General features: G+C 46.1%; 2 protein-coding genes across 5 annotated transcripts in view; both read right to left on the bottom strand.

The window, feature by feature from the left end:
• Positions 1-21,722, bottom strand: part of znf704 (zinc finger protein 704) — a 34,148-nt gene extending 12,426 nt beyond the window's left edge. The window contains exons 1-3 of one of the 4 annotated variants that reach the window (XM_084695893.1): positions 21,614-21,722; positions 20,805-21,051; positions 17,081-17,301 (exon numbers count right to left, since the gene is read on the bottom strand). In XM_084695893.1, the coding sequence (XP_084552019.1) occupies positions 17,081-17,301; positions 20,805-21,051; positions 21,614-21,663 (518 nt within the window). In that variant the 5' untranslated portion in view covers positions 21,664-21,722. Of the gene's footprint in view, positions 1-17,080; positions 17,302-18,966; positions 19,058-20,804 lie in introns of those variants that run through there. The other 3 variants (XM_084695896.1, XM_084695894.1, XM_084695897.1) reach the window with 3 other exon arrangements.
• Positions 21,723-22,409: 687 nt separating this feature from the next.
• pag1 (phosphoprotein membrane anchor with glycosphingolipid microdomains 1) overlaps positions 22,410-26,555 on the bottom strand; it is a 35,304-nt gene continuing 31,158 nt past the window's right edge. Inside the window, exons 8-9 of the mRNA XM_084695898.1 lie at positions 26,406-26,462; positions 22,410-25,654 (exon numbers count right to left, since the gene is read on the bottom strand). Of these exons, the coding sequence (XP_084552024.1) occupies positions 25,325-25,654; positions 26,406-26,462 (387 nt within the window). The 3' untranslated portion in view covers positions 22,410-25,324. The remainder of the gene's footprint in view (positions 25,655-26,405; positions 26,463-26,555) is intronic.

Raw genomic sequence — 26,555 nt, 5'->3', positions numbered from 1 at the left:
TCCCTTTGCTAACTAATGAGGGGGTCCTGGTCTTGGATGAAGACGACAAGTTTTCTTCTGATTCAAAGAAGAAAGCATGACACAGAAGTTTGATGTGCAGCACGTCCAGCACAGTTCATCAGTCTGACCTTACAGCCAGGCCTGGAACGCTTGAATAACACCCTCTTAAAACATTTGGAAAATCCTAAGATAGTCGCTTCCAAAACAAACACACACGCACACGCACGCCTTCTCTCTTATATCTGGCGACTGTACTCGCAGTCCTACCCAGCAGTAATCGCTCAAAAATAACGAAGCAAGCTGAAAGCTCCGACTGGAATTCCCCGAATAAACTCGCAGCCTAGCAGCCTCCTCCACTGTCCCGCCCCCCTCTTCCTCTCACACTGGTCCAACTCCCTCCCTCCCTCAAACTCCAGCACCCCTTCTCTTCTCTGTACGCCAGCACCACCCTCAGCACTCCACAATCTGTTGCTCTGTTAATAGCTAGGGGGGGGGGGGGGGGGGGGCAGAATGAGTGAGTGTGTGTGAATATGTAAGTGTGTGTGTGTGTGTGTGCGTTTGTGAACATGACTTCAGTGCGTGTGTGTCAGAGCAGGGGCTTCTTTGATGTGCAGCAGAGTCTGTGGGCACTTTGTTACAGTCACTGGGCTATGACGACGCTCATTTCCTCCTGAATAATGGTCGATAAATCAGGCAGCAGTGCCTCCCGGCTCGAGCCCCGAGAACACTCCTCCTAGGCCTCCTTATCAGCTCTCATCTCACACACACACACACACACACACACACACACACACACACACACACACAAGACAAAGTTCTCTGCATATTACATGTGGCTAGCATGCATGAAGGACGTTACACAGACTTTCACTTTAATAAAGACTTACACACACACACACACAAGGACACACGCACAAACACACCGATACGCAGACACTGTTCATGAGAAACGGCGTTACTGAACAACAGTGCCGATCCAGACTGATAGGGTTTCCACAGAGAGTGTGTGCTTTTTAACAAAGGCAGCTAAAAGCAATTTGGTCATGTATCTTTGTTCAATTTCCTGTGGGATCCTTCCACACCAGATCTCTCTTTTCCGGTTGAGGGCAGCGTGTCTACTGTGCTGTGTGTGTGTGTGTGTGTGTGTGGGCGCGTGTATGTCCAGTGTGTATTCAAAATCCCCTTTGTGTGGTGTGTGCACCTTCTGCAACTATAGTGTTTATATTAAGTGTGTTCAGAAGGTCCAGTATGTGAGTCTGTTGCTGTGGTGAAAATGGGGCGTCGATGTCGAGGCGCCCAGTTTTGACCGAACAAACACTTTTTTCCGACCCGGCAAAGAGAAGGAAGAGAGAAAGAGTCCCACGCCAGAGGAGAAGACCCGAGAGCTCCGTCCATCCTTCAGGTCCCATCAGTAAGGTGAAACTTTGACGGTTGTTTGGGAGTGCATCTCTGGCTGGTCATCATTCCAGGGAGAGCGGCTGCTCCCAGGACAGATGAAGAGCTGGAACGGGGGGGGGGGGAGACTGGGATGGAGGCCATAAAAGCACGGAGACGAAGGGTCTTGTAAACAACATACTGTTCACACACACACGCACACACTGATTCTGTGTCAGGGCTGAACCTGACCGTCTGGCCAGAGTGTCCCCCTGCAGCCGACACACACACACACACACGTTTTTCAAGACGCATCACTAGGATTTCCCATCTCGTTAACCATTTCAGCATTCACACCTGGCCAACTCGACTAATCCATATCTGGGACAAGGCAGCACTTTTTAAAAGAGATCATTCAAGTTGCGGGCATGGATAGGGAATTGACACACCGGAGGAAAGAAGCAAATCTCTGAACTATCCCTTTAGACCTGGACAATCCTTCACACAAATGGCTTTGGCTCAAGCGGATTCATACTGGCCATGAAAAAAGACACTTTAATGAAATACAAATCAAAAACTAATCAAGGCTATTATATCCTAAAGACTTACTTCTGACCCATAAGAGATCGATGGGGGGGGGGGGGGGGGGTTTAAAGGAATCTTTGACCGTAAGCTCCAACTGGTGTTTTAACTGGAGGCTACCCACAGCCAATAGCTAACCCTGACGGCCCTGTTGCCACGGCGAGCAGCTCCTCATTGGTTCATAGTTGTCCTGTTTGTCTTTCTTTTGGGATTCCTCCCGCCTTTTCCTGCTTCTTGGACCTGAGCAGGCCTCTCCAACATGTGTATTTCTCGGACAGACAGACAGGCAGTTGGGCAGTCAGCAATGACTGCGCTAGGCAGATAAACAGACAGGCAGACAGGCAGGCAGGCAGGCAGATAGGCAGGCTGTCAGTCAGACAGAGAGCCAGCGAGAGAGAGGTGTGGTCTGTCTAAAGCCTCGTCTTCCTGCGTTTTTGCTGACACCCAGGGGGGGGGGGAGAGGCTGGAGGCTGCTCCACCAATCCCACTCCCTCTCACACCCTCTCAAGCGCCACACCTCCAGCCCGGCACGCGCACACAACTCGGTTCTCCTCGTGCACGCCCGCAGGCACAGACGTCGACATGGCCTGTGCCCCCCCCCCCCCCCCCCCACGCGCACTCTGTCGCCTGCTTCTCTCTGGCTGCGCTAAACCAGGGCACGGCATGTCTAGCCTCGGGACAGAGACAGGGGCGGGTCAAACAGTGGGAGGGCTATACCGAGAGGTACTGTGGGCTCGTATACTTCCTAATCTGCACACTTATAACACACACAAATAATACAGCTCCATCGAGGCTGTGCTGTCTGGTGCAGCACTATTTTTAGAGTATGGGACAGCCTGGCTCTCTCTCTCTCTGTCTCTCTGTCTCTCTGTCTCTCTCTCTGTCTCTCTCTCTCTCTCTGTCTCTCTCTCTCTTATTCTCTCTGTAGCTAGAACCTCCCCATCGTTCTCCCCCCTCCTCTCCTCCCCTCTCCTCCACGGCGAGGATCCTCTGTCTGCAGGCCTGGCTCGGAGAGGTTTCCCAGGTTTTCCACACTTCCTCGCCCCGTGCCCTTTGACCTAGGTCCTCGCGTTGAGCCTGGGCAGGGCTCCGGTCAAGCTGCTCCGTTCGGCTGCGGCTCATCACAAGCGCGCACACAAAGTCCTTCGATGTTTCAAAAGTTGAGTTTCTCAGTGGGGAACTCACGTGTTTCCATTTCCGGCATCTGGCATGATTGGATCTAAACGGGGTGACGGTGTGTGCGGGGAAGGAAGTGAGAATGTATAACTTCCTCTGAAACATGATACTTTTGCTTCACGACTACAGCACACGTGCAAGAGAGAGTGAGAGAGATCATGTCACACAGCAGAGGCCCAACACAAATAAACAATGGTGAGCCAGAGCAAGACAGATCCAAGCATTTAGAGCCAACTCTGTACTTCTGGTCAACAGCTGAATGGAAAATGGACTAGGTCGGAAGAATATTCTAGATGTTTACTCTCCTAGACACCTCCTGAGGAACAAGAGAGGGTTTTCTTTGTTCATCGTCCCAAGCCGGCTTTGTATTTCGGAGAAACGAACGGGAGGCTATGGGAAAGTGAGTGGAGGGATGTGTAGGTGTGAGAGTGTAGTGACTAGGTGTACGTGGGCTAGTGTGTGACTGTGAGAAAGAAAGACAGAGAAAGAAAGAAAGAAAAAGAAAGAAAGAAAAAGATAGAGAGGGGAGGTTGATGTTCATTTGTTCTGACCTCCCCGGGGCGAGGAGCTCAAATCAGACTTCGCCCTGAGGCGTCAGAGAAGAGCACCAGGCATCCACGCTTCACTCCGTACCTTCAAAACGCTTCGCGCCTATAGCTCTGTCATCTTTTTACACACACACCCACCCCCCCACACACACACATGGCTTCTCCTGCCCCAGATTCTTCCTATAGGTGGCTAGGGTTCCCACTTGTTCTACAGCCTGCGGGACACAAACAAGTACACACACAAGCCTCTCTGGCAGCAAGTGATGAACCAGGCCAGTATGAAAACAGGAGAGAATCCAGACACCGCTCCTGACAGGGTTAGTTGGAGGGCCTGTGTGTGTGTGTGTGTGTGTGTGTTTGAGAGAGAGATAGCGAGAGAGGGGGAGAGAGAAAAACCGCCAGAGATGGAGGTAGAAGGATCGAGAAAGAGCCAAAGGTTACGGTGGAAAGATGAAGGGGGTGCGGTGCATCAGAGGGAAGAGAGGGGCGGGGGAGGGGGAGAGTCAGCCAGGGTACAGAGAGCGGGGGGGGGGGGGGGAGAGGGAGATAAAGAGATGGCGCTGTGGGGGGAGTTACCCGGTGGCGCCCCCTCCCTCGGTCAGTCTCCTCCTAGCTAACTCCGTGCAGCCGTGATGGGCTTCCTCTGGATTGATGATGCTGTACGCGCTAATGAGCGCGGGGAATACACGGGGGCTCGCCGCTGGAAGATATTCATTTGGACCCCCCCCCCTCCACCCTCCCCCTTCCCTGGAAGGTGTGTTTGCAGTACGTACGTCTACGCCCTGCAGTGTGTCTGGGGATGTGTGTCCGGTGGTCCTGTGTGACACTGGGGGGGTTGGTATAGGAGTGAATGGCGGCGTATGTGTGCACGTGTGTGCTGCTGTAGGCTGGGGGTGGGGCGTCACGGGGGCGGGGCTTCTGTGAACAAAGGCAGTGGCTGACAGAGTCATAACGACCTTTACGGCGCGTGACTGGTAAACACACACACACACACTCACACACACATGTACGAACACACACTCACACACCTGCCCATCGCTCCTCTCACAGAGCAGCGTCTATGGTTTCTCGCTATCCATACTGATGAAGAGAGCAGCCAGACATTGTGTGTGTGTGTGTGTGTTTGTGTAAGTTCGTATGAGGATTGAACCAAACCCAACAGACCAGGCAGCGGTGTTTGGCCACACTGGTCAGTTTCGGGGTTTGTTTACTGTACTGTAGTGTATTGTACTGTATGGCCCTCTCTCTTTCCATGAGAATCCAATCCTATCCCCCGAAGTGATACGTACAAAAATGAACAGAAATCCCTCACTGTTCTAGCCACATCTTATGACTGTAGTGGATGCGTCTGTCTCTCTACTTTGTGATCCACTGAGTTGATGCGGGTTGTGACCGAGACGCTTGGTGGATGAAGGGACGAGGGCAGACAGGTGGGGTCACGGAGGAGAGAGGGGAGGGGAAGGGGCGTCTCTGTTAGGTAGCGGGGGCACGGAATGTGGTTATGAGCGGCGGCGGGCGGGCGGGCGGTGAGTCCCGGTTGCTGAGGCAAACAAAGAGCGCCGAGGCATTGGTCGTGTGCTGTCTCTGTTTGTCTCTTCCCTCAGTCTCTCTCACTCTCTCTCTCTCTTTATCCATCTCCACTACCTCTCTCACTCTCTCACTCTCTCTCTCTCAGTAAAAAGCCAGGCCCCCTGCCTACACACACACACACACACCTTTCATTACTAATGAGCTTGATAGCAACCCCCATGTTGTGACACACACACACAGAGAAAACCCCAGACACACACAAGACATGCCCGACCCCCTCACGTGTGTCTCTCCCACAGACACCCCCTCCCCCTGCTCCATGCTCCAGAGAGAGAGAGAGAGAGAGAGAGAGAGAGAGAGAGAGAGAGAGAGAGAGAGAGAGACAGAGAGAGAGACAGAGAGAGACAGAGAGAGAGAGAGAGAGAGAGAGAGAGAGAGACAGAGAGAGGGAGAGAGAGAGAGAGAGACAGGGAGAGACAGAGAGACATAGAGAGACATAGAGAGAGAGAGAGACATAGAGAGAGAGAGAGAGACAGAGACAGAGACAGAGAGAGAGAGAGAGAGAGAGAGAGAGAGAGAGAGAGAGAGAGAGAGATACGGATCAGGCCGCTGGCCGAGGAGGCCTCTCCTTTTCCCCAGTGACATATTGGATGGGGGAGGTGTGTGTGTTTGTGTGTGTGTGTGTGTGTGGTGGGGGAAGGGGGGGGGGGCTAAAAGGTCCTCATAAAAGCACCCCCGAGATTGAGCTGATAGAAGGAATTAGAACGGCCCCATCGCAGAGACCCGCACACAAAGAGAGCCTCTGGCCAGGACAAAACATCCTCTCTGCCACTTCAACATTTACCTAAAGGCCTTTTGGTCAAAAGGCCCACTTAGGCAACCTATGGGGGTCCTTGTATACCACTGAGAGACGAGATGATTATTCTGGTTGCTGCAGTGTGCCCCTTGGAGTAGATGGCCTCTAAGTGTGTGTGTGTGTGTGTGTGTGTGTGTTGGGAGGGGGGATGAGATAAGACCCGTGTATCACATAATGAGCCATCAGGACAACAACATCTCTGATTAATTTATTGGCAAATGTGATGGTGTGTGCGGGTGAGGGGGTGGTGGGTGGACAGAGGGAGACAGGGAGAGCAAGGAACAGTAGTTGAGAATACTCCCCTTCACCCCCTTAACAACATCGACAGAACACACTTAGTGGGACCAACTTGGGGCTGGGGGAGGGAGTGGCGGTGGCTTCTCTGTCTCAGTATGCTGATGTAGTTACGAGACGTCCTGCTGGACCATCCCCCCTCTCTCTCTGTCTCTCTCTGTCTCTCTCTGTCTCTCTCTGTCTCTCTCTGTCTCTCTCTGTCTCTCTCTGTCTCTCTCTCTCTCTCTCTCTCTCTCTCTCTCTCTCTCTCTCTCTCTCTCTCTCTCTCTCTCTCTCTCTCTCCTGCACGCCGCTGACGTAGCCACAGGAGGGAGTGGAGGAGACAAAGGAAGCGAGGGAGCAGAGGGCAGCGGTGGAGGATGGAAAGAAAAGAGAGAGAGAGAGAGAGAGAGAGAGAGAGAGAGAGAGAGAGAGAGAGAGAGAGAGAGAGAGAGAGAGAGAGATAAAGCAAGAGCGAGAGCTAGAGAGAGGAAGGAGGCCTGGACTGAGGAAAAGTGAGGGTGGTGGAAGAGGGCTTGAAAAACAAGACGGAGATGAAGAGACGCAGATCTACAGAGAGAGCGAGAGAGCATGAGGTTTACCACCCATTAAGACAAAGAGAGAGAGAGAGGAAGGAGGTTGGCATGTTGTTTTTTTGGTTTGTTTTGGGCCAGGTTTTATGAGCTGCTTTGGGCCTTGACCACTCCCTAAGGAGGTGGGGGAGGGAGGGAGAGGGAGAGAGACAGAGACAGAGACAGAGAGAGAGAGAGAGAGAGAGAGAGAGAGAGAGAGAGAGAGACAGAGACAGAGACAGAGACAGAGAGCTACTGAAATATAACTCTGGTGCAACAGGGCAGCTGCTCTGACTGTACATTATGTACAGTACAGAGGTACTCGCATTCAAACATTACAGGCTTCTGGTGATGAACAGGCACAACTGTGTGTGTGTGTTTGTGTGCTTAAGCATAAGCCGGAGCGGTTAGCTGTGTGTGTTTGAGCAGCCAGCCCTGTGCCCATACTGTTTGGTGAGGGGGGAGTGGCAAAAAGCAAAACAAGGAAAAAGAGTGCCCGAGATCGAGAGAAAGCGCTCGTTGGGGCGCTCCCGTGACGAGACGTCGCCGCGAGAGAGGGTGAGGCGCCGCTCCTCTTCCTCTTCACCCTGTCAGCGGGTCAACGTGAACACAGACACGCACGCTCCAGCTCTCTCTCCCAGGGTGCAGCCGGGACTGAAGGCAGCCAGCAGGAGCAGAACAACCCCTCCTCTCCCTCTCTCTCTCCCTCCATCTCTCCACGCCCTCGTTCCAACGGGAGCAAAGTTCAGTGTGTGTAACAGAACCGCGGCGAGAAGCGACAGCAGCCTTGGCTGCAGATGCTGCAGCTGCTGTGTGAGGGGCGCAGGCTGCCGGCCTCCCGTGACTCGAGTCAGCCCATTGTTTTCAGAGAGAGAATCTGAGGGGCGTGCAGGCACGGACAGTTTGGGTAGGACGGGGGCAAAGAAGACCTTAAAGTGTTTTAAAGGAGGGTTGGGGGGGTCTACCAGCTGTCGGGGAAGCAAAGAAACAGGCATGCGCACACACACACCAGGCATGCGCAACACACACAGGCACACACTAATGGGAGACAAGCCCCTCGACGGTGTCAACTGTTCGTCCCTTGCAAGCTGTTCCCACTGCCAGGAGGAGGGAACAATGATGATTAGCATGATGAAAAACTAACCTGCAACTCCTGGGGGTCCCTGACTGTGTGTGTGTGAGTGTGTGTGTACATGTATGTTAGCCACTGGGTGTGTGTGTTAACCCCTCCTTACTGTCTCCGCTGTAGCAGGTGAAGCTGTATGACAAATGAAGTCGGCACCACAAAGGGATGCCCGACAGTTCATTATTTGTTATTGTTCCAGAATGATTTAGCAAGCTACCATCCTCCACATGGTGAAGATATTACAAAAGCGCTTTTTTCAGGAAGGAGCTAATATGGACATTGAAGTTATGAAACAGCTGGGGCAGCCATTTACTGCATGATATGAAAAAAGAGGATATTAAGTTTGTTCAAAATTGTTGCTCAAGGAACTGCAATGCAACAAGATATGCCTTGCAGCCAACCAGTATCCAAGGGGGCAAGAGGAAGAAGTTAAATGAGGGTTGGAGCGAGGTCCAAACCAATCCGAGTCGGGGACTGTTCTCGGGAAATTAACTTTGCACAACTTCAAAGCCTCACCTCTAACCCTGGCCATTTGTCGAACATCCAGCTGGTTGAAGTTGGACGTTTGTGGCATCAATAAGATCGTCAACAATAACAGTGGAGTGAAGGACAGGTACGTCACTTACATCGCGTTCGCATGAATCGACGATCATTGTCCTTTTCGTGGAGGTGGAATTCCACGCCGCTGTGTGGAACGCCAGACTACACCTCCTGTGGTTTCCAGTATCATTGACACATCTGTTCTTCCAGAAGGCGTGCATACCAACATCTGGGATGTGGAGCTACTGTACTTGACGATACGGTGTCAAATGTTTATCGAATTAGATGGGCGGGGTTGGGGGGGTTACTTGAAACATGTTAACTGCCAACATGATTTTCCGCATCAGCAGAAATCGTATAGCAGCCTAAATATCTAACAGCTATTTACTCATATCGGACACGTTTCCACCTCAGCCTTATTGCTGGAGCACAGTACCAGAGTTGGAGCTGCTGGCTTGAACACTTGTAGATGTTGGGAGTCATCACACCCAAAACAAGCGCACCACAGAAAGCCCCTTCCAACGTTAATAACCTAGTTCTGCCGCAGCCTCCTGGGAGGCTGTCTGGGTTTATTGTCTGGTGGAGTCGCAAAACTGCTAATTGGCAGTTCCAGTGGTTGCGTCTTGTTGTGTTTTGAGGTCGATTACAGATGTCCCGTGTGTCTATATATGGACGGGAGAAAACGGCCGCCAATGTGATATCTGACCACTGTATCCCACAAATACTGTTGTAATAGTAAATTGTTATATAGAAATATACACATCCTGTTCCCCTGGAAGGTCTTAAAGCTCCATGTTCCAGATCCAATTCTATGGCATACATATCTAGGTGTTCCTTTTCTCAAGGGCAGGGTATAAACAGGAAGGTATAAATCCTTCTTTTCATTTGAAAGGATGGATGAAGGATGGCAGGAGCTATTCCAGAAAGACACTGTCATCTTGAATCTCTCCGTTGGTTCTCCTCTTATGAACAGTGAATGGCAGGAGGCCAGAAGAGGACTGACGTCTGGACAGCAAGCCTTCAAACCTGCCGTTTGTCGTGGTCCGATTCTTAAATGAGAACACCTCACTATCGATGTCCCGGAAGAGTCATTTTAGATCAAATATATTGGCATCACTTTGCATTACCTGACAAAGAGATGAATGCCATCATAAAAACAGGCCCAGGAAAACAAGAAAAGTAAGTCAAGTAAAATCAGTGTGGTCATTTGGGGTTCGGGAGAACTCTCAGTGTGACATGTTCTGACGGCAGAAACTGGAAAGCACCGCACTTTAAAAAGACTTTCCCTATTCTCTCCTCATCTTCCTCCTCCCACCCCTTTAGTCATTGTCTCCCTCTCTCCCCCTCTAAATGAGCACATCTCCATTCGTACATACATTCATAGAGGCTGTCAGATGATCTGACAGGAATCAATAAGTCAAATTTCTCCAAACCAAAATGGATGGGTTTACTGCAATTAGACATGACAAAAACCTTCTATGTGGGGGTTGATCTTTTATTTGTATTTTATTTTCATGGGACCCACTCAGGCGGGTTGATGGATCGTGTGTCTGGATGTCTTTACACAGCCTCAGGGGGAAGTGGAGGGGAAGAAGGAATCCGAACACCTTTCGTTGATCCAAATGCTGCCTCCTGTGAGACCTCGATTCTCTTGTTTTCTGCAAAGTGGAGTCCTATTAAGAGGAACATTTAAGTCTACTCATTTGTACTCGTTAGTGAGCTCATTGTGTCGGCCGTGTGGCACACGCACACACGCCGCGGTCAGTGAAGACTGCTTCATCTGCGGGCGAGCACGATGCACGCTCGTCAATAAAATCAATCAAAGATTTCACAGTTGCAGCCTTACTTATCGGCCCATTAGTCCCACAACTGTACATGTGTTTGTGGGTCTGTGTGTGTTTGTGCAAGTCTGAGTGCATGTGCCCGTGCAAGATAGTGGGTTATGGATCTGGGAAATTGGACCTCAGGCACCACAAAGCGTAAACACTGACTCCTGGAGAGGGAGACTTGAGGCCAGCTCTGATCCAATCAGGGTGGGGGACGTGGACATAATGAACCATGACAGAATCCCATAGGAGAGCAAAGATCTTCACGTCCATTCCAGGAAGGACGTCGAAGCATATGATGGATTCATTTATGGATTCATGTCTTTGTCACTGGCAAACCTGGCTTTGCCCACGAGTCTGCTGCGACTCCCCTGACAGTCATAAAGACTCAAATGCTGGAAATGCAACAGTCTAGTGTTATTTATTCGATCAATAAATGTAAATCGATTTTTTGCTGATGGCTTCAAAATGAATGTCTAGTACAGTAAGTCAATTTTCAATGTGTTCACCGCCTTGGCAATTGCCATGAGAATTTCCCAAGGTATACACATGGTTATAGATAGATAGATCCTATCCTTATAGATATCCTACGTATATCCTATAATGTTTGATGAACAGATTACTTTCTTTCTCCACGATTTAAGTGGGAGAACAAATCATTGGTTGAGCCAGGAAGGTATGTCGAAACAGTACACAGACAGAGCAGTTTGTGGCTCAGCAACAGCCAATGGGTTCATGGTGGATCAAAGATGATTGTCTGAGCCCTGACTGCTATAATCCACAGTTGAAAAGCTCTCTCTCTCGTGCTCACTCGCAAACATTCAACACACTTTAATGAAATTGGCAATTTGCATATAAATTCCGAGACATGGGGTGGGCGCTGCAGCCGTCCCAGGTGGTCTTGCTCTCGGCTGGCTGGACGTGCGAGGTTGGAAGGTTCCAGAATCCCTTGTGGAAATGCGACCATTGTTGTAGGATGAAAGAGATTGGCGGCGAGTGTTTGGCAGGCTGCCGCTGGTCCTACTCTTCACTAAATCAGACACTGTCAGAACTCCCAGATTAAGGTCCTAATCCTCATTTTCAACAGGCTGCTTTCACAGAGTTGCGATAAAGTTGAGGTATTCTGATCCATGGTGACGGATACTGTATGGATACCATGTTCACAGCAAGACTCCAATCGACCCAATTCTCAATCACCAAAAGCTGGTCTGAGGAGTGGGTCTATTTTTTTACAAAGTTGTCTTGCCACAGGGTACAGTACCATAGATTCCAATAGAGATCAGACTAGAAACAGTTTTGGTGTACAAAAATATTAAACGCATGTGGACATAAAATGTCACATAAACATCCTTGACTGACTCACAAGTCTTTAACTGGACTACAGTTACATGGTGACTCAAAGTCATGGAGTCTCTCCCTGACTGAAGATCTCCCTTCCTTTACATAGACCCAGCCCTGGTAAACCACACCACCACCACACATCAAAAAATAGTTGGTGCAACATTTGGTACCTTGAAGATACAAAGAAATGCTGTGCTGACCTGAGACAAGCATATTGTTGGGGGGCAACCAGGAGAACTCGGCTGGTGTTACTTTCGTAATGTATGTAGTTCAGTCATTTCTCTACATGCGGAGAAAAACATTAAACATGCTGGCTTGCATACTGCAAAATGCGACCATGCAGGACAACCTGGTATCTTTGGCATACGGCATTTGACATACCAAGTAGTGGGACATACTCAATCTTTTCATGGCAAAACTATGGATGCACCCTGTGTATGTTGTCTAAGAGAGATACACGTCGATATTTGTTCTTTATTAGCACCTTAGTTGGCATAAAAAATATGAAACGCCCGGAGCCTTACCCATTTGACAGCTGCCTTAAGCAAGAGCAACATTATTCAACACTATTTAAGACAACCGCTATTCTGTTTACTCCATATATTTTTAGCAATCCCTGCACAAACAATCTGATCCAGTCTTCCAGAACATTTTACTCTTAGCTCTGTTGGAGCAAATCTCACTTAAAAATAGGAAAACATTGACTGTGTAAACCACCCGTGTCCAATCAGATAAGAACGCTGTGATTTAGAGAGAAAGAGAGAGAGAGGGAGAGGCTAGCGAAAGCTGCAGCCTGGCTGGAGGGCCTCTAGACCTTGAAGCTGTACAGAGAAAATTAAGAAAGAGAAAGTGAGAGAGAGAGAAAGGAGCAGAGGGAAGCTTCCAGGTGGTAATCATATGCTTTCGAAACTTGCCATCTCCAACCGCCATCATATTCCCAGGAGCACTGCTTTTCCCCCTCTTTCTCTAGCAAGTGCTAAACTGCTTCACTCCTCTCTCTGCTGAGCAAGCTTTTTGTTCCGATGCCACATTGAAGTCGCGGTCGCTTGTGACAAACGCGTACCCCGCTCTCCCCCTTTTCTCTTATTTTGAAATCCGTCCCCGTCGGCGCGGCCTGTGGCGTGGGAGCCTGGGGACGCTCCAGCGGGCAGGAAAGAGAGGGAATTCAAGGGTTCATTGAACATACAACTTTATCGAGAAAATGATACAGTCTCGAGGAACAGAAAGGATTGTGGCTTTGTTCCGCTTCTGCCAGTTGGCCACTGCTCTGAGCTGGATCGTATGACACGTCACTGAGCACTGAGATCACTTGCCACCTCACGCAAGCTGCAAAAACACAAACCCAGACAAATAAGCAAGTCTGAGGTATAGATGCATTCGATCGAGCATTCCTTTTCAGTTGCAGAGTTTATCGCCTACTTGCAGTTCCCAGAAATCAACATCTTCCTTATTTAAGTCTGGGCGCTTTTTACAAGGCGAGACTGAAGACCTAAAAAAATCAGCTTCATTTAAAGAGTGTGTCTTAAGGAATTCCACACTCTAAAAACTTGAGCATGAAGATCAGTTGTGGTTGTTGTACTTAAAATAAAGAAAAGTGTTTTCTTTATTTCCCCTTCAACTAGACTTCCCATCCCCTGCTTGCAATTACTTTCTAAAAAGCCATTTATCAAATTCAGAGCCCTTCATTTCCACCAGAGGACTTGCCAGCTCTTGTTACAATTGGCAGTTTCCTGCTATGGGAACCAACAGTAGAACCTTCAGCTGGTTCAAACTATGGATGAAAAACTGGACATCCATCGGCCACTCTTGGGAGAGCGACTGAGCAAGCTATAAGTGGTTGTAAGATAAACAAATTGTAGCTTAAATCCTCCTCCGCGAGCAGTCCGATATGCTGACAGAGTAGGCCTACTAATATATCAATGTATATATTTCATTAACTTTTCTCAGGGAATTGCCCTTTGTGTCGGGGGGGAAAAAAATCGGTCAATCATCATATAATGTGGAGTGTATTGATTTTGGAGCGAGATTCAACAGAATGCTCTTGTGCTGGTGCTGTAAACGGATAGTGCTGTTTGATGCCATCATGAGCCAGAATAGCTGACAAGAGACTGAAATGCTATACACTCCCATTGAGGTCTGGACATTGCCTGTGTTTTTCTTGATTTTGTCCCCTAATTGAAAGGAGTCTGTGGAACAAGTTCCTGCTGAGGTGGAAATCCCCATCGTGTCTGGATTACTGCGGGCCTCTGAAACAACCCAGGGCTTTCTGCTAAATCACAGGAGTACCAGGGAACTTTGAAGGTTCAAATAGGAACCTCAAGGTCATAGACCTCCAGGGAGCTGATTCCTAAATCCTCCAGCACTTTTGACTCCTTCCGTTTTCCTGTTCCCCCTTCCTCCTTCTGCACTTGTGAAACACCCTCCGTTCTCTCTTTCGCCACCCTCCCTCCCGTTATCCATTCTTTATCATTTGTTTCTTTCACCCTCTCTCTTTCACTCCGATGTCCGTTACAAATCAACTTTACTCTGTAGTTGGTACCCCCCCAAGCAACAGCACTGAAATTGGTCACAGGTGTGTGACAGGATGGAGTAATGGATGTTAATCTCAAGGCAATACCGGTCTAGATACAGAGGTCACCACTGAGCCTATACCAGAACACCAGAATGGGAACGTGAACCCGTTTTTGGCACTTGTGTTGTAAGAATGACCCTAGTTCATTTATCAGCCTGGATGTGAGGCAAATGTTTAAAAGTATGTTTTCGACAAGGTGTTCTTGATTTTGCTTGTCAAACACGATGGAACAACCCAACCAGTTGGAATGACAAATGAAAAACACTTGTCAAGATATGCAGAGAACATCTCCCACTAATAGCTGTGCTCTAATGCTCATTGTCATTGCAGTAAGAGGACCGAAAACAAACCAGAAGAAAAGATAATGAAGTTAACTGAGATTAGATCTAAACGTGTCCAACCAAAACACTATACTTGCATGGGCAGTAATGACAACGTCTCCCTTCTTAAACTCAGGAGGGGAAACCCATTCACATCTAAGTTCTTTGCTCTATCTTTGACATAATGTCCAGACACAAAAGGTGAATGTAGCAGGCACCGGTTGCCTGTTGAAGCAGGCTGATGTTTCATGGGGTGAAAACTAAATCAGCCAGATTTAGTTCAGTCTTGAAAGCAAGATTGGTACGCTATGCAAAACTAGCAATTTGGGCTTGAGTTTGAATAGATTCCAACCAAAATATCCCACACCCTCCATTCAAAGCCACTCCCCCAAAACACATGAACTCGCTGCCTGACAACTGCTGTGAAGTAGATAGACAAACAAATACCCAATCCAATCATTGCATTTGGTCCAAATGTCATCCAATCATTAAGTTTGGTCCAAACTAAATGATTGGTTGTTTTTGTCCTGCCTCGCTCACAGATATTGGATTGATTAAATTTTACTGTCAAACCTTTAGATTTATATGTTGCTATCAGATATGAATTTATTTACAAAATCATGACAAAAAGTGTATCTCAACAACATTACTGACCCTGTCTTTAATAGTTGTGTACAATTAAATCTGGAACGACAATGGAAGAAGCACAAACAGCGCTTTCTCCCTTTTTTAGGACTTTCTTTGAATGTTCAAGGACATCCTCACAGTACAAAAAACATGTTTCCAGTGAACGGCTTAGGAAAAGGGAGAACATTATAAACAGGAATGTACATGGGTTAGAGGGGCACAGAAACTCATAGAATACTTTACTTCACATGATAATACAACCGTTTTGAGCTAACATGCTACAGCAGTTCTGAAAGCCTTCGTATTAGTGAGATTCAAGCCTGAGTGGAGGGAAACACCATCATCTCACACAAGTCTGTTAAAGGGCCATCAGAAGGTTCTGAGAAGATGGTGCCTTGGGTCAGTCTCAATCTAAAGCCATAGAGCAGTGGCCCCTCACCATTTGGAGAAGATCATATAACGCTGAACAAATTATATCATCGAAGGGATATGCAGGATTTGGAGGATTAATAGCAAGTCATCTTTGAGTGGAAAGTAACAAGCTTAACTCGTGCACAGCTGTTCAGATAGTCGATAGACCATTCTGGAATCATTATTAAATGTAAATTATATCCGCAGCGAAATGCAAGGGGCTTATTACTAAATGAAACATCTTTCTTGGCTATGCAATAAATTCATTCTCATGAGGAATGTGAGAGATGAGACGTGGGAAATTAAGTCAAATCAATAATGAATCCCCATAGAAATATCAAATCTAAAGATGACTGCCAAATATCGTGATCAAGTTGGTATTATCCGATCTTGTCCCCATCCCAGCTAAAGAAAAATGTATGTCCAGTGTGGCTTGATAACTGAAGACACTTCACGACGGATTAGTGTTTTCCCCTTTAACGGTGAAAGTGTGTCCTTCCTTTATTAGATAGCACTTTGCTGCCATGTATTCACATTTAATTACTGTCGAGCAGGGGCCTGAGAAAGCCATTTGTGCTGACCTAAGACAGACAACCATAGTGGCGTGAGTTTTTTAATGTACCTGAGAGAGAAAAAACATCATGCTGGACCCGTTGTGCATGTAAACCACACCGCAGTAACATTTGATGTGTTTACTTGGCGACTGTGGCTATAATGCTTGATACCATCAAGATAGTGAGTTAACCTCAGGCATACGTCAATAAAATATGCATGTCATGTTTTGCTGCACACATACTACTCACCTCAGAAGGCTGGGTGTCATCCTATCGAAAGGTTGGGCAGGCGATAAAAAAAAGGTTAGTTAGCCGATAAAGCTTGTGTTTAGGGATTGGCGTTTTGTGTATTGGAACGCACTTTGATCTTACGACCCAGGCGGAGATCGGTGCCAGGTTAGCACTTTCTAAATTGGTGCACCGCTCCGAGGCAATATAAATGTGATGAAGAGAAATCGCTAGACTTAATGTGAGTCAATGCAGTTGATCATCTCTACGGTTTGCAATCAGATGCAACTCGGATATAGGAATGCAGCCATATTTACATTTAGTCACTTAGCAGATGCTCTTATATAGCCATATGTGGAATTTAGCGCGGTATTACACTGACACAGCCACTGAATCGACATGTTACGTACAATTGTATACTTGAAGTCATGTGCGATATTTGACGGCCTATAGATTTTAATATCAGATCGAGCAAAAAGATTGGATCCTCATATCATAGAAAATGCCCACATGTTGACCCAGTTTCACAAAGCTGCATCCCATCTGACTTCATTCAAAAGTCAAGCCAGGATCTCTTGAGCACATCCAGTGACGGCTGGAAGCCCTGGGGCACGCTCCTCTTACCTGGCATGGGGCACGTCGATGCTGCAGGACACCACTTTGCGTTTCTGCTCCAGCAGGGACACGGAACGAGGGTGCTCTCTATCCGGAGGCTCCATGGGGCGGCCCGGGCGCCTGCCGTTCTCTACCCGCAGCTCCTCTGCCGCCTCGGGGCTCAGAGAGCACACGTCTGCCCTCTGGACGTCCGGGACCTGGGTCTGTGGAGCCCCGTTACTGGAGGTGTGCTGTGGGTGGAGGAGGGGAGCGAAGCAGAAAAGGGTTTGCGTCGGTTAGTGGCATACAGTCTATGTACGCCGCGCGCACGCGCGCACACACACTCCTGTGATATCCTGAACACCCAGACGAGGAGGCCTGAAAAGACCTAATCCCGTCTGTGCTGTGGGTAACTAAACACATCCGCATTTCTGCGCAGCAGAAAGGCCAGTGCCATGCCAGGCGGACCCATTGGAGGGCCAGTGCCGACAGAGCGTTTGTGATCTAGATCATTATCTCAGAGAGCTTGAACATGATTGGCTCTGCTTGAGACAGAAAAAATGCAACACCCCGTCAATAAAGCACACACACACACACTCAAAAACACACAAACACATCCACACATGCTGGCACGCAAGTACAGACTCCAATTTTCTGGTTTAGGACAAGACGGAATATCATCTATAAAACCAGGTTAAAACAGCAAGTTAAACATCTCAGGGGGTTAAGAAGAAAGAAAACACTGAGAAAACCGACTCCAGTCAAAGAAAACAAGATGAATATCCGACCAAAGGGAGACAGACTTCTATGTGACCAGTTATTTGGCCAAAACCAATCTCTGTTCACTCTTCCCACAACGGCATGAATGATGGGTTTTTACATCGCCAGGAAACTGAAAATTGGGACAAATTGGTCATGAAATGTACGTTCTGTCTGTCATAACAATAACAATATCCCACTCAACAACTGGACTGGAACAAGTCTTCCATGTGGGTTGGAGACAATAACTTGTTTAAAAAAAATTCTTGACTCTCTCTTCCACACGCGCACACACACACTCAGGCACAATACACACACATCATGTATACACACGCATACACACTCTCCAGTGTCATAGGGATTTCTCTGGCGTTTGGATGGAAGGTCATTTCAGTCTCCCACTGACCGTACGACCATATCTGAATCCAAATCCACAGGCAGATGATTCTCAGGCTGTCGGTTCAAATGTCAGACCGTGTGAGCACAGAAGAACATCGATTCCTTCACCCATTTCTTCACCCGTGTCGTTTACAAATGGTTCAAGTTCCCTTTCATCTTGGTACGAGGATTTCTGTCTCATCATACTGTGAAGGTTACGGACACACACCCACATATTTCCAATTGAAAGCCTACAAGCTCATCACTACAGTATATCGGACCATATTTAAGTTTAGGGTGTGTCAACTCTATGTAGTCTAAAAATACATTTGTATAACAAGCACAACAAAATAAAAGGATCTAACCACAGCATGTCATGTTATCATGATGCAATGGTTTGTATTGTGGTCTGTCCTCAAAACAAGCAGTGGTTGAAAGGTATGGGTGATTACAGTTATTGTTGTGTGTTGTAAGAGACGTACATGTTAATTACTCCTTTCACATGACAACATCAGAAAGCCTGGCCAAATATTAGGATCCCAGGCTGTGACCAAAGGAATCATTTACTTTGTGTCCTGAGCCATGCCTCTAGTAATGAATGGCGTGCCTTGACGATGCTGTTGAATGCATTTGGTGCGTGCACACAGACACGCACGTGCGCACACACACACACACAAAGCCAGACAATCAACCCCATATGACCACTCCGACAACAAGGGGGCACAAATCAAAACTTGGCAGCACCCGCTATCAACAACATGCTAATATATTTGTTTGACCATCCGTTGTAGTTCTGCCAGTCCTGCTGCTGTAAGCTAAACAGCTCACTTCAACTCCCAACAGCCACGCTTGCCTTGTTTTGTAGTCCGATGGCCGCCTCAACAAAAACAATAACAACAACGGAGGTCGTATCATCGGCAGAGCCCCTCCCTACTGCCACCTCCTCCCTCTCTCACAACTACAAGTCAACAAGTGGCCCCACCCCACCCCACCCACTCATTTGGCATTCTGGGCAGGGTTCCAGGGTACCAGATTCTTAAAGCCTGCCCCGCTATCAGAGAGTTGCGCTTTGTTACAACGACTGCACGGCAGCTGGTGGAGTATCTGCTATCCCCTCTTTAAATTTACCATCCTTGGCTCATACACACACACACACACACACACGAACACACAAGCCAACGGACACGCACACACCCAGATACGCAAGCAAACACACAGATAAGCGTGGACACACACACACGCTTCCTCACTCACTACATCTTGTCTTGTAACTTTCAAAAGGGAGCGAGCCAGACGAGCATCGAGCAAACATGTCTTTCACACAGTCAGATTGCATCTTTTATAAGAGCTAAGCTGCTGTTGTTGTGCCAATAAGAGCAATAGGGCTATTGAACAAGCTGGTTGTGCATTGTTGCCGGGTCGACCCTGTTATGACATACAGCAGCCGTCTGATGAGCTTGCGTCGCTCCTGAGAACTCTACTCCACCGCTTCTCCTTTGTCTCCTCACTTGCCACTCCGCATTTCACGTCGAGACACGGTGTGATATTTTTCCTGCTAAATAATTCCCCTTTCATCCCTTGAGTACGTGTACCCCTGTTGCCGAAGCCGGGGATTTCAAAAAAGGCAGTTGAGGATTCTGTGATGTAACTCAAACTGCTCGGTGATCATGGGACAATGACAATGTTTTGGAACCTCCTCTGACCCATAACACAGGCGATATGGTGACAGCTCTTAATGTGCCGTTCGAAGATGACATGAAGGGTTATTGTAGCAGCCGCCGACTACTGTGGCGCATCCGAAATAAGGCGGTGAGGACCACTGTTGTTCAACCAGTTGGTCACATGCACCCCGCTCCATCCCCAGAGAGCTATGTTTTCATCAAGGCTGGACTGCTCTCTCTCTCTCTCTTTCTCCCTTTCTTCTTTTTTCTGAAACCATGTGACAAGCTGCAACTTTGAAATGGGGACAATTAGGTCATTCATATTAGAATATGTCTGGGAACTTGGCATGAGTATCAACTAATATGCCATTAGATCAGAATTTGAATACATTAAGGATGAGGGGGGGAATTAACGAGGGGCTGATCTATGCAAAGAATGGTCTCATTAACAATAAAAGTATCAGCAATATTTTTTTTACATTCTGGCTGATTACAGCATGTTGCCGATAAGGTGGATATGGTTACAATCACTATCACATTCACAAGCCCATGCTGTGTAAAAATACTGGACCTGCTCATTACATCAACACACAGTCCAAAATGCTGCAGCGAGTGTTTGTTTGCATCGGCAACACACCCACTAGGTCAGATAAACATTGCGCAGGCCCGTATCAGGATGATTCAGACGCTATCCCTTTGTCCCATATTTATTGCAAAAACATCGTCAGTCCCATTTTTGACATTTTGCATGCAACCAAATCATCACTAGCTGCATCTTTCATAATAACATTGTCTTTGTCACTGTCTAAATTGTCAACCGTTTTATCAACAGCAGCGGCGCACAGTAGCCTAACCAGCTCGATGGCTCTGTGCACGAAGCGGTTAAACGCTGCAAAACACCGCACAACAAAAACAGACCGCTCTTTCGCGCCGCTCACTCATCCACGCACACACACCTTTAAACTGGACTTTAGGGGTCCTTTTGCAGTCGTTTGGGTGAACCCCACGGCAATCTCGTCCTCTGAAAATTCTTTCAGGCTTCCGTCTTGCAGAAGCACCGTGTAGACACTTCGCCGGGGTCCGGTCAAGACGTCTCTGTTTTCTTGCTTGACAGCCTGGACCACTCCTGTCAGCGGCGTCCCGTCATCCGTCGGACTCGGCGCATAAACGCGGCTTCCGAGGATAGAACGTTTCACCAAACGCCTAGTATGCATAGCGATAAACCGTCACACCGAGTTTGAAGCGTCAACACGTCAATATGTAACGATGCACGTCAAATTGGAATTGATAGCTAAATAAGGACGAGAAAAACACGAAGCCTCAGAGGATATACTATGCGCTCCAGCAGCCCTTGCCAAATGTTAGAAAGCGACAACATACTCAAATAACGACACAACCAACAACACCTCGGTGTAGCCTACACGGTATTCAAAAACTAAAATGTATGGAAATGCAACTAGCAAAGATACACTAGTCACGATTCATTTTTTGCTAAACAACCGCTTCATCCAACCGGCTACCGATCTTTCTTCCTTCGACCTGTTTGTTTTCCTCAATGTTCCCCGCGAGCTTGCAAAATGAAAGGAAACCACGGAGTGGCTTGAATTCTCGGACCGACAATGACATTTGTACACTATTCCTCAAAATAAGCAAATAACGGCCTAAAACTGTAATACTACCCACAAAACAAACAACACGGTTAATAGTCATTGATTTGGAAAAATGCCCCACTAACATTGCCTATGATACGACGACATTTACTGACACTGTCGAGTGTGGCGACTCCGAATCCATAGACTTCGAAATCCAGTCCATATGCAGCTCCCATGAGCCAGTGCCTCTACCGGCGGAATGCTGCCTGTAAACATGTGCGGTCTAGCGGCCGACACGAGTATCCCATTGGTCGACAGAGCACACGCCTCCACTAGCTTTCGTTCTTTTTTTCTGTCAGTTTCCCTCCAACAGAAAAGTAACGCAAGCTGGGAAGGAACTCGATTCAAAACAATGACGCAAGGATAGAGAACAGGAACCAAGAGGGAGGGGTCTGAAAGAATGAAAAATAATGAAATAATAGAACCATAGTAGAACAAGTCAGTGTTTTTTTGGTTATTTACCCAAGTAGGAGAAGCCATGTTTTATTGGTCATCCTATTGCCATCTTTTGTTTACCTATTTGGTTACATAATTATGTGTCATTCTGTGAAAGGGACATCACCACTCATTTGTATTTAACGGATTTGCTAGGCTACTAGAGACTATGTACTAATCATAATGTGTTGAGATTATAATTTCAATACTAATGTAATTTATTTTTTTGGATTTGTTTAGATTCTTACCAACAGAAAAGGAGAGCCTGTGTGTGTCTAACAACTATATTTGAATAATCAAAAAGTTTCATTCATTACAGATCCATTACAATTCTATATTCCTTACAGTTAGAAGCTGTAGAACTACCCAGTTCATGAATAAATGAAAAATAGCCATTGGGTATATCATACTTAACTAAATGTCTAGGCACCACATTTTTCCAGGCATAATTCACATAGAAAATCACATGTGCAGTCTTGTTATATATCTTTTAATATTCTCCATTTAAGCTCTTAAAATATTTACATGCATACAGGCAGACAGAATTGTTTGACAGATGTGCACATAACTGCCAAAGAAAGCAATACCCGATGATCAAAGACAATAAAAAGGACTTCCACACTGTTTGTAGAGGAATGTTCTCATTATTGGAGTGGCTTGAATGAGGCAGCGATGATGGACCATTTCCATACTTGGTCCTTGCACTGGTATGTGTGTGGGTGTGTGTGTGTGCACCAAAGAGTACAAGTGTGTGTGTGTGCACATTAGAATGAATGTGACACCATTAATAGTAAGATTTGGCACTAAAGTGTTTCTGTTTGACAGATCGTTTGTTAAAGGCCTTTTATGGCATTTCCATGAACACCATTATGTATAAGTGATGGTTGTACATAATAAGATTCAGGGCACATGGAGGTGTTAATCACCAAGATTATTACTCTCTATAGAGTGCATGTATAATCTTCTATGCCGGGTCTACACAACAACACACGTTTTTTTTGAAGACACCTGTAATACATGGCATCCTAAATGCTATTTTGTCAAAAACCTGGCAAATTTAATGAGATCTCATATTGTTAAATATCATTTATGAATGTAATATCTGTCAACCAGATTTGCTCTGTGTGTACCTCCAACAAACTCATGCATGTCTAATGATATATGAACTCACCCTGCATACAGTTATATGTGCAATATTCAGATAATAGAGGACTTGTAAAATGCTAATATTGTTTTAGATTTTTTCTCTCTCAAGGGCAGACAATGCTAAATAGTTCTTTACAATTACAGTCTACCCACTTACGAAAATAAACACCAAAGGACAATATCCAGACATGAATTTTCTTTAAATAAAGTACCAACCTTTAAATTGCAAAAGGCATGTACCAAGACAATGTACCATTTTAGTCATAACAGGTTTTTACATGACACATTGACCCAATGCAATATAACTGTGTACAAATTGAAACTAAAAGCATGTTATGATAGATATGTATCATACAATACTTTTCCTTCCTAAAACAAGTACATTTTGAACATTATTGAGCATTATCAAACACAAGCATACTACAAAAATACTTTACCATACCATTCAGGACACTGTACTGTACAAACAAGCAAAAGCTCATACAAATCCATACATAACCATGTTACTACTCGTTAGAATATTACTCTTAACTACATATAAGCCTTGTTTGGCATGTCGTCTGCACAAGCTACTAATGTGCTTTCATTTTCAAGTGCTAATTATGAACTAAACGCACTTGCCGGTGTACAATGGGGATTGGTATGGTAGTATTGTTGCCAAGCACAGTGCAGTTGCAGTACCTTAACATTACTTAAAACAATTGTGCTTTAAATTCCTTGAGAATGCCTGCTGTCACATAGGCTGTATATGTACCTAAAAATGGGGTCAGGAAAAACAAAACCAAAAAAAATAAAAATAAAAATAAACACTGCATAAAGATAAATTTATAATGTCATCAATCTTTTTGAAGCTGCACAACTGACACAGGTTTTTGTTGCATTTTTATCACAGAATACAATCATTTTTGAACACATTGGATGGGAAACATTGTAAAGGATTGCAAATCCATTGAACAACACAAAGGAAGAATCACATTGTATGATCATATGGTCAGAACACAGAAGTCCATTAAAATGAAGATAATGCGTACCTTTATCCTTCTTCTCTCCATCCCTTCTCACGTTTACAATGCACTGTTGATCTCCAAAAATCTCCCAGAAGGTTTAACTCAAAAACAAATTTCTTTACAACTCTTAAAGTCAAAGCAAACAACTATCAAATAAATACAAAAACTTTTTTTTTGCAAAACATAAAAACGGACCATTTAAAATGTTCAGCTGCTTTAAGTGCAATGGTACACGTACGACAGATAGTAAAACGTTTACAGATATGTTTATCCTGCATCTTTTCGCACAATGTTTAGGTGTTTCCCAAGGTAATACAGTATCTTGTGAAACACATACATTGACTCCTGTTACCTGCCTATCCTTCTTTGATTGACTTGTTTGGCTCTGTTGCAGTAGGAAAAGATTTGATTGGGTGTAACAAAAGGCATGCCCTCAGTCATGCCCAAAATCAATTTTGGGCATGAATCAGTTTCCTAATGAAAAACCATTAAAATGGTAGAGCCAACAAACTCTTCCACCAAAATCATTCCATCTGAATAAAACACAGTTCGCAACAGATCAACTGATATAAAAGATTAGAAGTGAAAAACTCAAGTGGCCAGAAAAACTAAATGATGGCACTTTGTGGTTGCCTGTCAGTCAAAGGCACTGACAAAGAAAATAGGCAGCCAAAACTACAATTGCCTTCTGTAGCAATGCTCCTTTAGTAGGCGAAGGGGCTGCAATAAATGTAATGCCTTCCTAGCCAGTTGTTCACCTTTTGTGAAACTTTAACTATACAATTTGGTGAGCTGAAGTGCACCATGGCATAGCATGTCTTGTTTTGATATTAAAGAGGATATAAGCCTCTATTGCAAACATCCTTGAAAACGTTCTGTAATTAAGATATTACTTAGAGAACCACACACCAACACACAAAACACTCAACAGAGAATATTGGTAGATTAGAGAATTAAGAGTAAAATGTGGACATCTGTGATCAAACCTGTACTCCTCTGGGCAAACTCAACAGTTGATAATAGAAAGTCATGTTGTGTCTTTGAGCCTTCTGTTTCTTTAATCAGTCTCCCAGTGGATTCTGGGTACTGGGTGCAGCAAGGGCTTCTGGGTAGAGAGCTGGACGTACCGGAGTCAGCAGAACTCAATTCTGGCTGTAATGCAACTTCAAAACTGGGTTTGTTTTTAGTGCTCCACCAATGAAAGAAAGCAAAAGAGAGTAGAAAAAGAGAGGGAAGTCAGAGACGAGAAGTCTCCCTGTTCAAACCCAGCTCTGCCACGCTCTCATAGTCATGCTCCGCCGCCGTCTGCTCCAGGATGGCACCTCCACTGCATTCCTCGCCATCACCAGTCTTAGGGATGCGGATGGTCTCGTACGCGGGGTCAGACCTGTTGGGGGTGGGCGGTGCCCTGGGGGCCTGGGCCCCGTGTTGGGGGAAGACTTCTTGGACGGTGGCGTAGAGGTGACTGGAGGAGGAGGCAGAGACCATGACTTTGAGCTCACCAATGCTGCTGTAGTCATTTTCCGGCTCCTCTACACCACACGGTGTATCCACTGATGAGTACAGCTGGAAAGACAGAGGAAGTGATTCCAAGTCAATATGTAGTTTATCCTAGGGGGCACCTATGTGGTTCGGTACAAGGAAGTGCAGAGCTAGGAACTCATGGGTTAAAATCCTACAAGAAACCCCTTTCACAGCGCAGGTCCAGCACGTGCAACTAAAAATACTGTATATGTTGTATTCCACACCACAGTCACTTCTGGATTAAATGCTATTTTTAGGCTGCACATCGTTACAATCAATCACAAGCCCTTGCAAATATGCCACCACTGGCAAAAATGAGTATTTCAAGTCATACATCCTTTAAATATTTAGTATTACGACGAGAACTATTTTTGCAGACTACAACTAATTCAGTAACTCAGACTGTTGTGACATCAAAGGATTAGCCCTGGGTAATATAGGATACAGTGCAGCAGATGGTTTGGAAGTTATTCAGTCTTTTACTTTTTATTTTAATGAATTATCATAGTTCTAAATGACCGTCCACAGACTTAAAGCAGTTTGGTACTGTTCTTTCCGTGCTAACATTCTAACAACTGTTAGGAATGACATGAGTCACAGGACGGAACGATTTATGCCGCAATTTCCCGTTTGGAATCTGGGATTAATAAAGTAGGCCTACCTACCTAAACAGTTTTAACTGCATAAAAACAACTTAAAATCAGGCAGCTATTATTAGAAAAAAAGTTTTTAAAAAAAGTACCTGAACTGGGTTTTATTTAGTGTGAGGTCAACGTAAAACATGACAACCTACCTCGTTTTCCATAGCTAGTCTGTCAAGATCAGGTGAGTGGGACATGGGTGAGTGCATCTGGGGAAAAAAGAATAAGAATAAAATACACTTTAAAAGTAACATTTACATTTAGCAGACGCTCTTACCCAGAGCGACTTACATAAGATGATT

Source organism: Hypomesus nipponensis, chromosome 4, assembly GCF_054491055.1.
Source record: "Hypomesus nipponensis isolate SF chromosome 4, ASM5449105v1, whole genome shotgun sequence".
In the NCBI taxonomy this organism is placed as follows: Eukaryota; Metazoa; Chordata; class Actinopteri; order Osmeriformes; family Osmeridae; genus Hypomesus; species Hypomesus nipponensis.
Note: the sequence above shows the minus strand (reverse complement) of the source record. Positions and strands in the feature narration are given on the sequence as shown.